This window comes from Mustelus asterias, chromosome 1, assembly GCF_964213995.1.
Source record: "Mustelus asterias chromosome 1, sMusAst1.hap1.1, whole genome shotgun sequence".
In the NCBI taxonomy this organism is placed as follows: Eukaryota; Metazoa; Chordata; class Chondrichthyes; order Carcharhiniformes; family Triakidae; genus Mustelus; species Mustelus asterias.
Window position 1 is genome coordinate 83,525,117 of NC_135801.1, and position 16,996 is coordinate 83,542,112.

A 16,996-nucleotide genomic window follows, 5' to 3' on the forward strand; every position below is an offset into this window, starting at 1 on the left:
GGCAGAGTAGTTAGCATTACTGCCTCACAGTGTCAGGGGCCTGGGTTCAATTCCATCCTTGGATGATTGTCTGTGTGGAATTTGCACGTTCTCCCCGTGTCTGCATGGGTTTCCTCCGGGTGCCCTGGTTTCCCCCCACAGTCCAAAGATGTGCAGGTTAGGTTGATTGGCCATGCTAAATTGCCCCTTAGTGCCCCAAGATGTGTAGGTTAGGGGGATTAGCGGGGTAAATATGTGGGACTATAGGGATAGGGTCTGGGATGCTCTGTTAGTGAGTTGGTGCAGACTTGATCGGCCAGATGGCCTAATTTTGCACTGCAGAGATTCCACGATGAGGCAGTTCCCCATTACCTTCTCAAGGGCAATTAGGAATGGGTGATAAATGCTGGCCTCAGCAGTGGTGCCCACATCCTGTGAAAGATTTAATAAAATGAATGCTATGCGTCCAAGATAAGTGGGTTCTCATGACAGAAGGATCATACAGGGAGGAGAATAAAAACAATGGCCAAGGAGTAATGGCCTCAGGAGCAATGGCATTATATGTGTCATAAGTCTTCACCGCGTGTTAACAGATTCTAGGCCGCTGTGAATGGACATGTGCAAGGCATATGTGGGAGGACCCATTATGATTCTGATGGATGCTGGGTAAGGAGGGAGAGAAATTATGTTTGATTTGAGACCCACATTTCTCTCCTGCTTGCAGAAGAAAATGGCCCTTAGTGCCAGGGAAGGTTAAAGACAGGTGGCAATGTGTCACAAGATGTTAACATTATGGAAATGGAGCCTCCGGAACTGTCTGAGGAGCGGGGAAGGAGTGCCAAGATGGATTGCGAGATCGGGGTCAAGTGAAAGTGATGTCAACCTGCAGGCTCAAGGGAAGCACATGAACACATGAATGGTAGAATTGATTACAAAGAATCTGAAACTAATTGTCCTTCTTACTCCATGCAGGGCTGAGGATCCAGAAGAGACATGTTGCAGCCAGAACTGAAACCCTGAATTCCAGCTCTGGGGTGGAGTGGCTTGTTTATCAGAGGATGGAACATCACATCATTCCCCAAATCATCCACCAGTGCAGATACATTTACCCTGGTGGGAGTGTGTTTGTGAAATGGCTTGGGTGCACAATCCGGTGAACATGTCACTGACAAACAGGAGCAGCTGACAGAAGCTGCCACAGCCAAGGGCTCTAATAGTTGAAGGACTGATGGAAGCCAGGCCTACGTTGAGCTCCTAGCTGATGACTGGCCTGAGGTGTAGGCCACGCAGACCCACCTGAAGTCGCAGGTTCCTGTGTTCGAACAGCAGCTCATCTGGCAGAGCTGCCAGAAGCATTGCGCGGGCATCTACTGGTCAATCCAGGCTGTGAGTTTTGCCATGTCTTGATGTGTGAGTGTATGTCTTCCTCCATAAAAAGGTTTGCGACCGTAATGGACAGCCAGATCCAGCAGAATAATCAGTATCTTCAATAAATACTTGAAAAGATCCAGGTGCTTCGAAATATAATGTGGTGGTGATCTTTCAGGCGACTGGCATCAGGTGTCCACCCACATCGAACACAAGTCACCCTGCAGCAGCATGCATTGGTCTGTCACTGACTCCCTGGAGAGGCACAATCTTCTCTGGGTGCTGCTCATACACAGATAGTTGGTTTGATTTCTGAATACTCTGGACCAAGGGACATTCCTTCTTCCGCCTCTCTCGTGGAATGGCTCCCATGTTATCCTGGTTAATTCTGGCCAGTTACATGCTGCCCTTCTTGGTACCCCAGTCATGTAGCCTCTGGTGTCTGGATCTCCCTTCCTCTGCGCCTTCCTCCCAATGTTTGTGGATCCGGTAATATTCGGTGTATGCTTCCCATTCTCTGAGGATAGTCCCTTCACTGGCAGCTTCTGTTGGTAGCAGTGTCGAGCTACGGAGCTGATGTTTCTCTGTTCACCCCCTCCCCCAGGGATCTCTGCCTCTCAGCTTCTGGAGCAGCTCCTTTCCTCCATTCCCTACAATGCTTCTCTTTCCTTTCCAACAGATTACAAAGATTTTCCTTTGTTACTGCGTCCGAGATTCCAGCTTTTCGGCTGGGTAGTAAATAGCCCAGAATTCTCATTTGTTCAGCATTAAATTTGGAAGGCATTGTTCAATCACATTCACGGATATGCTAATGACTCAAAAGTGCCTACTCAGTTGCCTTAATTAATCTCATGCTGCTTGCATGCGACTTTGCCACTTCATTGACTTCCTGCATGATTTCTCTGGCCTCTCCTGATATTGGCCCTTCGAGATTATATTGTAAGTATCAGTTAGTTCAATTCAACAACCAATTGATACTGATGCCTTGGTACAGGAAGAATTTCTTACTGGTTGTTGTCGTATCTGTAGTTACGTTTATTTCCAATTATTCCACATCTCTCTGATCACCTTTTAACACATTTTGAAGTTTTCTTTAATCTTTCTAATGGAACCCTCCCCTTACTTTCTGCAAGACTAGTGAAGCTCATTTTCTACAGGTTTTGTGAAGCTGGTTGTCCGTCTTCATTCATTTACACTTGTCTATTTGAGTCGTATTTTTGAACCTACGCTTGCTTACTGTATTCATCCTGCATTTTCTTTAGTTCCCTTGAAGGTGCTTCACTTGTACTCCCTTGAGATATGAGCAAATAATTCAACCAAACTGTTTATATAGCTTCCTGCATATCTTTACAGCTGGTCTTTTTAGGATGACAGAGCGTTCGCAGTGTTAAATTCTAAATAATTTTGACCTTAAAATGATGTTATTCTCACCCACAGTTTTCCATTTGCTGCACACTGTCAGAGTCAGTTGCCATTATCAAGTCAAGCTGAGAGTTTCCTCCTGTGATTTAACTGACTCACCAAGTCATGAAGCAACCTTTTGCTCTAGGCCTCTTGGGCATTTCCAATTTATATTTGCCTGATTGAAATGCCCTACTAATATAACGTTTCTATTTTAACTTATCCTGTTTATCTTTTCATTATATATTCAGCCCAGTCTCTTGTTCTGACCTAGCAGTCAGCAGTAAATCCCAGCGCTCTCCTTGCATTAGAAACTTATGGCTGGATGCTTTCTAATCATGCTGCCCTTGACCTTATGTCCAGTAATGGGTAGAAAAGCACAAAGCACATAGGGATAGGTTCTCCACTTGTTTCCACTAATAATATCAGTGCAATCCAGGTGAAATCAGTCAGACCAGAACGAAAGATTGAAGAACTTTAAATGTGATTGAAGCCCAAACTCACTTCCATTTATTTTGCACAATCATTTTGCCTGCATTAAGACCTCCTGCAAAAGGGGGTATGCTCCCAGGTTGAAATTGCAGGATTCTGCCAGTTGCGTGGCTCTTCGAATTAAGCTCCTTTTCTTACTAAAAAAATGACTAGGGTACACTAAGTAAACTATTCAATGATCCTTTATAGAATCATAGAATCCCTATAATACAGAAGGAGGCCATTCGGTCCATCGAGTCTGTACTGACCACAATCCCACCCAGGCCCTATTCCCGTAACCCCGCACATTTACCCTGCTAATCCCCCTGACGCTAGGGTCAATTTAGCATAGCTAATCAACCTAACCCGTACATCTTTGGACTGTTCTTTAGTTTTTATTGATTTTAAATCAGGATACATACAGAAGACTGGCACCCTTACTGAAAATGTTTATTTTTGGTGATTAAACCAATTTTCAGCTGTATTATTAATAAAACCGTGCCAAGTTATTACCGTTAAATACTTCAAAGAATACATCTTGAATGAATATAAACAATCACAGTATTATGCTGCCGGATTGTTGCTGGTTCATGAAAACTCCTACATTTATGATTAAATCGAATCTTAGTGGAAACTTGAATTGTAACCTAACCAGCGCAATTTGGATGCAGGTCGCAATTGCACCCAAAGTGGAAAGTCTAACCCATGACTTACAAACATACAAAATTGGCCCCTTTATCCTGCTTCACTATTCAATAAGATCATGACTGATCTGTTTGCGTTTTGAGTTCTACATTCCTTTCTACTCCCAATAACCTTTGATTACCTTGCCTAACAAGAATCTATCCATCTTCTCTTTAAAAATATTCAATGAACCCACCTCCACCACATTCTGAGACAGAGAGCTCCGAAGTCAACAACCCTCAGAGAAAAAATATCTGTCCTAAAAGGGTTCCCCCTAGTTCTGGACTCGCCCAAAAGAGGAAACATTCTTTTCAAGTCCACCTTGTCAAGACCATTCAGGATCTTATATATTTCAGTCAAGTCACCCCTCTTATAAACTCCAACAAAAACAAGCCCAGCCTGTCCAACCTATTTGGAGTCATCGGGCAGGATTTTACGGCCTCGCTCATGTGAGACCGGAAATTCCCACCTGAGGTCAGCAGAGATTTCCATTGTTGGACCCTCACCCGCTCTGATTCTCGGCATGTGAGGTGGTAGAGTTCCGGCCAGAGAGTCATACAGCACAGAAACAAGGCCTTTGGCCCTCCATGTCTATGCCAACCATCAAATATCAATCCCATTGTCCAGCACTTGGTCCGTAGCCTACTATGCTTTGGCGATTTAAGTGCTTCTTTTAAGTTGTGAGAGTACATGCCTCCACCATCTTCTCAGGCAGCATATTCCATATTTCCACCAACCTCTGGGTGAAAAACCTTTTTCCTTAGATCCCCTCTAATCCACTTACTTCTCACCTTAAGCCGATGCCCTATGGTCTTAGGCGCCTCTACCATGGGGAAAAGATTCTTATGATCTACCCAATCTTTGCCTCTCATATTTTTGTATACCTTGATCAGATCCCCTTAGCCTCTTCGGCTCCAGAGAAAAGAAAAATCCAGCTAATCCAAAGCTGGAACTTTCCATCCCGGGCAACATCTTGGTGAATCTCCTCTGCACCCACTCCAGTGCAATCATGTCCTTCCGATAGTGTGGCGACCAGATTTGCACCCAATCATCCATCTGTGGCCTAAACAAGGTTTTATAAAATTCTCATAAGACAGCCCACTCATTCCAGCTTTCAAAGCCTCCTCTGAACTGCCTCCAATGCATTTATACCCTTTGTTAAATAAGGAGACCAAAGCGAGACATAGTATTTGAGAAGTGGCCTCAGCAATGCTCTGTATGACTGAAGCGTAACATCCTTAATTTTATGTTCGATTCCTTTCGCAATAGAGGATATTAGCCTACTTAACTGCTTGTTGTGCTTACATACTAACTTTTTATGAATCATCCACTAGAACACCTAGATCCTGCTGCACCTCAGCATTCTGCAGTTCATCTCCATTTAAGTACTATCTGCGGGATTTTATGGCCTCACTCGTCAGGAAACCGTCAAATCCCGCCTGAGGTCAACGGACCTTCCCATGCTCTGCCCCTCGCCCGCTCCGATTCCCATGGCGGGCGAGATGGTAAAATTCTGGCCTATGTTTTTTAATCTTCCTGCCAAAGAGAACAGGTTCACATTTTTCCACATTATACTCCATCTGCTGTATTTTTTGCCCACTCACTCAATCTATCTATATCCAGATGCAAACCTCTTGTGTCCTCTCCATATTTTCCGACCTATCCTTGTCTCATCTGCAAATTTAGCTATCGTGCCTTTGCTCCCCCATCTAAGTCATTGATATAAGTTGTTAAAAGTTGATGCCCCAGCACAGACCCTGTGAGACTCCACACATTGCATACTGCATATCAGAAAAAGACCCATTTAAGCATCCTGCTTTCAGTCAGCCAGCCAATCTTCTATCCATTAATACGTTACCCCCTACAGTATGAGCTTTTATTTTCTGGAATGACCTTGGATGCGGCACTTTATCAAAAGCCTTCTGTGAATCTAAGTACAGCACATCTACAGGCTCCCCTCCATCCACAGCACACATCACTCCTTCAAAGAACTACAACGAATAGGTTAAACATGATTTCCTTTTTAAAGAACCGTGCTGACTCTTCCCAATTGCCTTGAGTTTTTCTGAGCGTCCAGCTATAACCTCCTTAATGATCGATTCTAACACCTTCCGTCAACCTCACTGGCTTATTATTTCCTGTTTTCTGCCTCCTTGTCTTCTTGAACAGAGGGGTTATATTTTCTACTTTTCATTCTAATGGAACCTTTCCAGAATCCAGCACATTTTATAAAATTAACACCAAAGCATCCACTACCTCATTAGTCACTTCTTTTAAGACCCCAGGATGAAGTCAGTCTGGGCCCAGAGACTTGTCAGCCCGCAGTTCCATCAGTTTGCTCAATACAGCCTCCCTCGTGATTGTAATTTCACCAACTTCCTCTCTCCCTCCCATCTCCTGATTTACAGCTATTACTGGAATTTCTTTGTATCTTCCATAGTGAAGACAGAAACAAAATGTTTCTTCATTCAATTTGCCATGTCATTATGCACCCCCCGCCAGGAAACCTGTGGCAGGAGGTTGCTGTCAGCAAGACTGGAAAATCCTGACGGAGACAATGACTGGAAAATTCTAGCCATTGTGTCTGTACCAGCTCTCTGAATGAGAAATTTATCGTGTCTTCACCCCTGTAGGTCTGCTTCTTCTGCCTTTTCAGATGATAATTTAATTCCCGCTTAAATGTATTGGTTGAACCTGCCTCCACCACACTCCTAGCCTGTGTACTCCTGATCCTAGCCACTCATTGCTGTGTGGTAACAATTCTGTGATTCTGTCTTCATTGCTCTTTTCCAATTAGATCTGCACCCTCTCTTTCGGAATCCAGCCACCTGTGGGAACAATTTCTCCCTGCCAACTCTGTCCCGATCTCTCATGATTTTGAATACCTCCATCTAACCTCCTCTCAACCTTCTCCTCTTCAAGGAAAACGGTCCCAATTTCTTCACTCAATCTAATTAACTGAAGTTCCTTATCCCCGGATAAAAGCAAAATACTGTGGGTGCAGAAAATGCTGGAAAATCCCAGCAGGTCTGACCCTTGGTCAGTCAACTCTGACGAAGGGTCATCTTGACTCAAAACGTTGGCTCTATTCTCTCTCCACAGATGTTGTCAGGCCTGCTGAGATTTTCCAGCATTTTCTGTTTTTGTTCCTCATCCCCGGAACCATTTTTGTCCTCTTGAAGTTATAACACTTTCCCCCTCGCTCACCATGCTCCCAACTGTTGTGCCATTTGCATATAGCTGGCTTTATCTCCCCGATCTTGGCATGAGACAGATTCAGGGAATATTACTGGGAAGCAGGACTGTGCTCCCCTCACATCTGGGTGGCACAGTGGTTAGCACTGCTGCCTCACAGCGCCAGGGACCTGGCTCGATTCCTGGCTTGGGTCACTGTGTGGAGTCTGCACATTCTCTCCATGTCTGTGTGGGTTTCCTCCCACAGTCCGAAAGATGTGCTGGTTAGGTGCATTGGCCATGCTAAATTCTCCCTTAGTGTACCCGAACAGGTGCCGGAGTGTGGCGACTAGGGGATTTTCACAGTAACTTCATTGCAGTGTTAATGTAAGCCTACTTGTGACATTAATAAATAAACGTTAAAAAACATCTGAGCCTTATCGCTGAAATCGAATATTTAAAGGTGTATTAACATTTTGCAGGCGTTATTACACATGTGGTGTTTATTGCTGGAGATTTGGATGTTTCTGCCCTCCTTCCTCCATTGGGTTTTGACTTGGGAGGACAGTCAGGTCCCGCTGTCCTGGCTCCGCTCCGGGGGCGGCCTGAGAGCGCCCCCAGAGGCCGCGCGGCGCATAACCGCTGGAATTTGCGGCAGAGGCAGCCGGAGCGCATGCGGGGAGGCTGTGCGCGTCCAAACTTCCTGGTCAGTGGTGGTTGGGCGGAGGAGAGAGCGGAGAGCAGAGGCGCTGTGAAGCGCGGGCACTGAAGCCGCAGGGAAGGCCGCAGAGCGGGAGGAGGCGCTGTTGAGCAGCCGGTGCGGCAGAGGGAGGCGGTGCAGCTGAGAGGAGCCCAGGCTCTGCCCCACATCAGGCGGACAGGGTCAGGGACTCCAGAATGTCGGCGCCCGGCGCCCACTCCTCCTGCTCCACACTAACTTCCAGCGAGCCGCCAACAGGCTGCACCCTTACCCACCTCCCTGTGCCGGCCGCTAGCCAGTGACACTTGCTGGAGGGAGGGGAGGGGGTGTTGGGTGAAAGAAGAAGAAGCCTCAGGTGACTGGAATACACCCCCTCTCTGTTTGACAGACTGGAGCAGTGACAGGGAAGCGCCTCTTCTCCCCACCTACTCTGCACCAAAAACAAAACTAAACCCCATTGAAATGGTCAATGAGAATCGGATGGAGAGGAGATAATCAATCAAGTGAAAAAGTTGCTGCTGCAGCTGCTGCTTTTCCAACTTTGTCATAAATTCTGTGTGGATTTATTTTTTTTTAAAAGACCCTGGTGGCGTTTGAAAAGGAGACTTGGGTGCATTTCCCCTGCCCAAGTGAAGAGGGAGAGGAACACACTGTGGGGATGTCTGCGAGCATCACTGAATCTGCCATTGAGATGATGCTGGAGTGCTGGAAGGAATGGTGTTGAGTGAACTGTGCACCAGCGCAAAGGCGGCTTCTCCACCCAAACAAACCGGCCAGCAAGATTCTGGCTTCTGATCCCGGGCAGGTTTCATCGTAAAAGAATATATATTATATTTTGGAGCTCCTTTATCCGAGTGCTTTTTTAAAAAAAATCTTGAGTGTAAACAGAGGGGGAATTATGCAGCCCAGCGTGTACAGAGCAAGAGCCGAGAAGCAGAAAGGGAGACCCAACTCTGTGACTGTGCAAGTGTTCCTGCAGGGAGGCGCTCCCTGGGGATTCACACTGAAAGGTGGTCTTGAACATGGGGAGCCGCTGATCATTTCCAAGGTAAGGATCACTCTCTCACACTGGGAGGAAAACAAAATAACGCATTCCCCTTTTCTTTAATGCAACACTAGCTACACAGAGCCAGCCTTTGGAAGCCTATTAATAAATGGTCGCCCTTGGTTTGTGCCCTGAATTGCATAGAAGCAAATGGGTTTTTAAAATGTTGATTTTTTTTTCACTGTTGAAATCGGTGTAAAATTTGATGCAGATTGTCATCCGCATTACTGTTCCCTTTCACCCGTGCTTCTGGCGAGGGAGCACCGAACAAGTCAGATGGCTGGAGGAAGGTTTGTCCTCACTAAGAGCGCGTCCCTCCTCGGGGATAAAGGGAGATGCAAGTTCTGTACTGAAATAATAAGTACAAGGGATCCGGTTTCCACAACAACCCACTCCATTAATAGCAAACATGCCGTGTGTGTGATGCCACTGGGAGCTGCATCACTTGGACGCACTCGCATACCAGCGCATCGCGGTACAAACCTCTGCTTGGGGTCACTTTCCAGGTCAGATTATGGAATTACAGAAATAACATCATGATTTAAGTAACACTGTTAGCGGGTGATAACGTCTTGCCGACCCGTTTGTATAGCGAGTTCAATATAAGGAGAGTAATTGTCAACAAATAGGCTCCTCCTCCAGCTGATCGATAGATTATTGATCTATTTGTCCAGTGATTTCCACTCTGGCATCAAGTCTAAATTTGGTCAGAAACATGAAGATTAGGTGAACAGTGAAGTAGATTAGGTGCTTCCTGTTTGGAAGAGAGTAAGATTTGGAGTGCTTGTCTTTCCTGGATGATGCTGAAGTTCCAGAGAGACTTGGTCAGAGCAGTGCAAACAGATTACTCACTGGCAGCAAGTGTGATGGAGATTATTTGGCAAGCAGTAACCTGTTTGTGATACAACGTGACTTAGCTGTTGTATTTATCTTGTTTGCCTATATAAGTGTGTGTGTCTGTAAAACTAAGATTACTATATTACTGCCACACCACATTTTGTATGAATCGGGTAAGCAGCATTTAATCTCCTTAGGAGATGCGGATATAATTGCAATGCAAATTACCTCCTTTTTTCTGGAATGGGAGGGAGTGGGGAGAGGGGCTGGAAATCATCCCGATGTTTCTATCAGGTTACAACTTCTGAAAAGTTGATTGTTTACCAAACCTGTAAGCTCCTTCTTCCCCTTGCATTATTCACACTCAACCTCTCCATCTCTTCCCCTTCGAGCTACTCCAGACTGAGTACCATTGTCTGGACAAACCTAAAGTACACCCACTCCAGTAACAGAGAGTAGCCCATGAATTCTATCCCAATGTGAACAAGCAGCTTTTGGAAAGCAGAAACATTTTGAGCAAAAGCTGAATAATGACTGAATACTGCTGGTACTCATGAATAGCCACGCTCACGAAACTGAAGTTGGAGGTTCAACTTCTATCTTCTGTTTAATTTTAGTGCAGTGGTAGCTTTTTAATATAGAATCTGGCACCACTACTCATTGGAAAACAAAGACTAATCACTCAGCGCACGAGAAGGTTGTGCTGCCCTTACACTCTTCCATTGTTCCTTAATGTGCTGTTGTGAGCTGATTGCATTGTGGTAGCTTGCTTCAGGAGACCTCCTAGACAGATGTTGCTGATGCGTGAAAACTGATGTACCCCAGCCCTGGATGGATAATAAGTTCTGAATATTATGCCAGTCTTGTTTAGTAATTATTTCAAACTGTTAAAAAGTAATGGTAGTTTTGAGTTGGAAAACTTTGGCGCGTTGACTGAACGACCATGACAGCACCTATGGCTGCTCGGGTGTAAATGATGAATAGTGTAACCTCCTTAGTTGCACCATAGCTTTTGTCAATTGCAGAACTGAACAATTCAATTCAAAGCCTAAGAAGGAGAAAATAGCACTAAATGAATGGTCAATATACCCGATGAACTATTGGAAGAAGATGCAATTTCCATTTTGCTGTTACCATTATTTTGACTGATTAAAAATCGTTGGCCCTTGGTCAGCAGTTTACAATTTTTTTGAATCTGTCTTTCAAGACACTTCATCGTGTCTCAATTATGGAATGGCATAAACTTAGGTGGAACCTAAAGAGTGGAGGAAAAAAACTAAAAGGAGTGTGACTGGTGAAGCAACTATTTTGTTAAAAATACTTTGAATACTGGGAATAGTACTGCATATTTCAAAACTGTCAATTGGACATTGGTGTACTGTAATATTTTAGCATTTTCAAATTCATGTTCCAGATTAAAAGGTAGAATCTTTAAATCTATTATACTCAGCCACTAAAAAATATTATTTGAATGCTTGTATCATTTTCCATTTCTTATCAGTATCCTCCCTTGGTGATTTTCTTTCAACATTAGCAACTATGTATAACTGGAAACTCCAAGGAAGTCACCAGTATAATTCCCAACCTGTGCTCAGTTTAGCTACGGAGGTCACATAACCTGGAGTTGTGTGTGTAATTTTGGCCTCTGTATCTCAAGAAGGATTAACATTGGGGGCAGCTTAGCAAATGTTCATTAAATTGACCGTTGGGATGAGAGGGTGGCCCTATGATGAGCAGATAAGTAAACTGGGCCAATAATTTCTGGTGTTTAGAAGAATGAGAGATGAGCTCATTAAAACTGCAAGATCTGAGTTTGACAGGGTGGACGGGGAGATTGTTTCCCCTGATTTGGGGAATCTAGAATATGGGGGCACAGTCCCTGTAGGCTAATAAGAATTGAAATGAAGAGAAATTTCTTCACTCAAAGGGTTGTGAATCTTTGGAATTGTCTACCCCAAAGGATTGTGAATATTCCATCATTGAATATATTTAAGGCTGAAGTAGATCTTTTGGTGTCTCAGGGAATCGAAGGATCTGTGCTGGAAAGTGGAGTTGAGGCAGAAGGTCAGCCATGATCGCATTAAATGGCCGAGGCACAGTCGAGGGACTTATGATCTACTCCTTTCTTATTTCTAAAGAGGTTTCAATGTTCCTAGCTTAGGCAGAGAAAATCAACGAGAGTTTCCCTTTTCTGATTGCAAGCAGTGACCACTGTTGAAAATTTATGTCTGTAAAATTTGTTGATTACAAGAAAAGGTTGCTTGTGATTTTCCCCTGCAGCCAGAAAATCTACTCCATTTAATGTTGAGACTCACAGTGAAGAATAATCTCTTGGTACAGGAGGGTGCCAAGAACTCTGGGGAATTGTTACACCAATGAATCAGTGCCGCAGAGGTAGGAAGCAGGGCAAGTCAATGAGAAGAAAAAATTACATTGCCTTTTAATTCTTGGGGAAATTTTGCTTTCCTGCTTCTTTCTGCTTCCTTAATCCTCCTTCTCTGATTCATTTGAGCATTTCTGGCATTATAAAACATGAAAGCAAAGTTTTAAGTAGTGAATGGACATCATCAAAACCTTGGTGTTTAACTGCTTCATTAAACTGGTTGATTTACTTAAAATAACAACATAACAAATATTTGTGTAAGTAATGTCCCGAGCAGATTACTGAAAAGGTAACAAAGTTAGTCAATTCAAAAATGTGTAGGTTAGGTGGATTAGCCAAGGTAAATGCGTGGGGTTACAGGGCTAGGGCAGAGGAGAGGACTAGGTGGTATGCTCTTTTTGTGAGTTGGTGCAGACTCGATGGGCTGGATGGCTTCTTCCTGAAAGTAGGGATTCTATGGTTCAATTTTACAATGCATGGTGTTTATTGGGATTCTAATTAGTATTTGGTTAGCTGGAAACCAAACTGTTATGAAATGTTAGTGCTGCATGGGTTGGGGGAGAAGGAGAAATACAAATTAGTACATTGGATTATCCTACATTCTGTAAGACTTCCAGCTACAACCATGGTTCTTGATCCTTTGAGCTGCATTATGGAATATTCACTGCATTTGCATCTCTTTATAGTACAACACTTCTATCTTCCAAGGGCTGTAAACAAAATGTTTTCCAGTTTATTCTGGAATTTATCTGACAGTACTTCAGTTATGTTTTTAGATTACTTCCTTTTATTTTTAGAAAAGCAATCTTTCATTACACAGCTTCAAGTGAGTGAACTGGGAATTGTATTCTATTTCATATTTGATTCCTAAAACTCTGTTTGAAGTCAGCATTTGAAAACTGATATTTGTTCATTCTGAGCACAGGGAACAACGCGCTACATTTGTGTTGAGAGCCTGGTGCAGAGTGACATGGTGAATTCGACATACATAAGAGTAGACTTGAAAAGCTCTGTGATGAACAATGCCGAGCCAAAAAGAGTCTGTCTTCTTTTAGTGAGTTTGTGAAATGTGACCTTAAAGCAGTCTTTTTCATAATAACCTACAAATTTACAACTTTTGCATATTGTCTGAAGTCAGTTGTCCATGCCAATGAGCTCATTTTTTATTTGCTCAGTGAAAAACTTTTCTTAAACTGAGAAAAAAAGAGAGAACAAGAGGCTTCCATCCAAACTGATATCAAGGTCCATGTTTAAGAAGCTGTCTCATAGAAGCTGGGAAGTGAACATGTGGAATGTGGCTGAAACTTTGGCTGTGTTCCAGGATTGGCAAAGGAATGCCAAAAACATGTGCAGCTTTGTCAGCCTGGTTTATTTAAACCGTAAAAGGGGCATCACTTTTAAAGAACAGTTCCAGACTTCCTAGTCTGCCTGTTATACAGTAAGTCCTTTTATTTAAAACATCATTTATTTTTAAAAATTATATTCAATTAGTTGGTTTTCAGTATGGAAAATCAAAAAGGAAGTGGTGCGTTAACCCATTTGTCAAGTAACAGTAAGATTAAAAGACATTGCCTTGTAGTTCAGGTTTGTATTAATGGGTGTATTGTGGCTGGCTTGGCAAAGGGTTCGCATTTTTAAAGTTCATATTGGCATTGTACAAATAGTAAAATAACATTTATTTTTCCTGGTAAGTAGCATTAAAACTTCCAGATGGGAGATGTTGGATGAAGTACAATGTAGCAGCCGACCCTATAATTTAATCTTTATATTTTTCATACTGATTTCTAAATGATTATATGTAATTGGATCTTTTTGTTTACCAGGTGTTCTCTTATCAAATAACTTTTTTAACATTGCAATAGCTCACAATCGTTAATCTGAACACATTGAACATGTGGTGGATAGCTAGCTCTTTGAATCAAACATTTTGAGTGAGTTTTTGCATTTATCAAGATCTGAATAGCCAGTGCTCTGAATCGACCATTATTCCACTCTATGCATCAAACATTGTCAAACGAGCAACAGGCCAGATGCAAAGTATTATCAAATACATTGACATCCTCTCTGTTTTATAGAAATAATGTAATAATGAGAAACAGCATGCGGTTGGCCATTTACTCATGGTGCCATAAGAACCCTTTTACAATTTGCATTAATGTAGTGCATATTTAAAATGTATGTGCATATTGAAATTCTTTAATCTGTTTAACTTGGCTATATTATGAAGATCGAGTGGGCGATAAATTGTATCTTGTTGATATTACATTACTGCTGATAACTCACTCATGATTTCATCCAAACAAGAGAGGAGAGTATTTCACTTTACTGACTGTAATTGCCTGCATTACAGAAGTGTGGCTTTACGATAATGGAAGCTCAGAAAAGGTTCGCAATCACTGACAAAATATTTTATTTTACCAAAGTAACTGTCCTTAAATTCATTAATTTGCATGTCATGCCATATCTAACTTTGGCTTGGCAAAATACAAATGCTGCAAGTACAAAGCTTATGTATTTTGAAGAGACTGGGTGGGATGCTTCATCAGATTCCCAGCATTTTTGGCTTTACTTTTTCAAGTGTCATTTAGTTACTTGTGGCTTATCCGGCTATTAACTTATCAAACATAAAGTAAAATCCACAGATTTTCATCGTGTCTTATAAATCTTTAACAGTTCCTAACCTTCAGAAGAATATCCATATAGTAAGAGTAAATTTTCTACTTCTTCGCAACAATCTTTCTAACACCTATCTGGGTGAGGTTGTTGATGCCAGTCTGTGGTCTATTTTGTCCGATGATCAGGTCTTCTTCATTGAGGTACTGGATTGTGACTGTCCAATTTTCTATAGGAAGGTTCACCCTGGGTACAGCATGTTTAGTTCAGTTTAGTTTAGTTTTAGTTTATTTATTAGTGTCACAAGTGGGCTTACATGAACACTGCAGTGAAAATCCCCTCGTCACCACATTCCGGCACTTGTTCGGGTACACTGAGGGAGAATTTAGCATGGCCAGTGCACCTAACCAGCATGTCTTTGGACTGTGGGAGAGAACCAGAGTATCCGGAGGAAAACCGCACAGACACAGGGAGAACTTGCAGACTCCGCACAGACAGTGACCCAAGTTGGGAATCGAACCCAGGTCCCTGGCGCTTTGAGGCCACTGTGCCATCAGGCCGCCCCCAAAAGATCTACCTCCTTCGAGCTGAGCATGGATGATCTTCTGGATTTGCCATTAGAAGAATTTTGGAATGGGAGCAGATATTCAGCGCCTTGAGCCTGTTCCACCATTCAGTGAATCATAACCATCTGTATCTTAACTCCACCTGCCTTGGCTCTGTATCCTTTTATACCTTTGTTAATGAAAATCAATCTCAAATTAAATTTTTTTATTTGAGTTAGCATCTACTGCATTTTATTGGAGTGAGTTCTACACTTCAACAACCCTTTGTATGAAGAACTGTTTTCTAATTTCTCCTCTTAATGGCTTGGCTTTGATACGCTCCTTGTCCTAGACTCTTCCAACAGTGGAAAAGTTTCTAATCTATCAATTCCTCTTCAAAAGAAAATCCTTCAAAGGTCAACTAAATCCTTCTGAACCTTCTGCATTCCAGTGAATACAAGCTTAGGTTCTGTAATCGATCCTTGTAACCATTGGAGGCTTGGTAATATCTTGATGAATCTGTGCTGCACATCGTCCAAGGCCGATTGTGTCCAAGCTTGAAGCTCAGTATTAGAGTAGAATATTATCGTGAGCTTTGTCCCCCCCTTGGTACAAAGGATTTACAAACTGTAGTTGGAAAATCCTTCAGTTTGCTGACAGTAAGAAAAACAGCTAAACCTTGTAGCCTAGAAACACTGAATAGGGCATATTGTAAAAGTAGGTTGGGGTGAGGCTACGTAGTTTGTAGTTGAAGGCAAGGATTTGAATTTGGTGCGTTGGGAGATAGCAAGGTAAGAGATGACAGGATTGTGGGTGAACTAGTGTGGGACAGGATGTAGGTGACTGTTTTTTGGATAAATTGCCAGGCGTATAAGCAAGAGCTCAAGACGTTGTTTTGGAGAAGTCAAGTCTTGAGTTGAGCCTTAATGGTTTCAATGAAGATGGAGATAGGAGTGAGGACATGTTACAAAGTTGAAATTAGAGGCCTTTGTGATGAATACATACAGCATTGGAACCTCTTTTCTGGGTTGGACAGGGCACTGAATAAACACATAGAGCAGCAAAGAAGGGAACTGTAGTTGGGAGAAGTATATGGAATGTTTATCAAGAACCAAAAAAAAGCTATGGTTTTCTCAGTGTTCAGTTGGAGACTGATCTGGATCATCTTTAATTTGAGATCAGGCTCCAGATCCAACAACAAGGTGGCAGTGGAGACAGCAGGCTGAGTAGCATCAGAATACATTTAAAACTGGAACAACTTTTCCATATAATATGAAAACTAGAATTGTCAGTAACAACCTTGTGCAGGCAATACCAGATTATAAGGATTTAAAGGAGAATTTTGGGAGAGATGCATTTGGACAACATTATTGTTCAAGTATTTGCTGATGACAGGGGGTTTAGAAAAAGGAAAGTGGGATTAGGATGATTTTTTAAATGCTTAGTGGTGATTTTAAAGAGAAAAAAAAAGGTATCTCTGCAAGGGGAACCATTTAAGGATGCTGGCAAGCATTTGTCAAGGTAAGTATTGAATATTCATATTCATATTTGGGTATGGAACGTATTAAAGATGCAAAAGGTGGATTTTGGAGAGAAAATAAACCTGTTCAGGGCCGCAGGGACAAGTAAATGTAGTATAATGCAAGGTCAGGATTGGGAGTGCAAAGGGCAGGAAGGTAGCTGGAGAGTAGCAGGCAAACAAATTGTAAGATGGTGGCTGCATGGACAGTCTTAACCCATGAGAAAAATAAGTCATTATGTTGCTTACGCTTGGTATGAAAATGATGACAGGGCTT

The 16,996-nt window shown here is 42.7% G+C and overlaps 1 protein-coding gene across 1 annotated transcript in view; it reads left to right on the top strand.

Annotated features, from left to right (window-relative positions):
* Positions 1–8,547: 8,547 nt before the first annotated feature.
* Positions 8,548–16,996, top strand: part of shroom3 (shroom family member 3) — a 412,360-nt gene continuing 403,911 nt past the window's right edge. Inside the window, exon 1 of the mRNA XM_078214308.1 lies at positions 8,548–8,825. Within this exon, the coding sequence (XP_078070434.1) occupies positions 8,676–8,825 (150 nt within the window). The 5' untranslated portion in view covers positions 8,548–8,675. The remainder of the gene's footprint in view (positions 8,826–16,996) is intronic.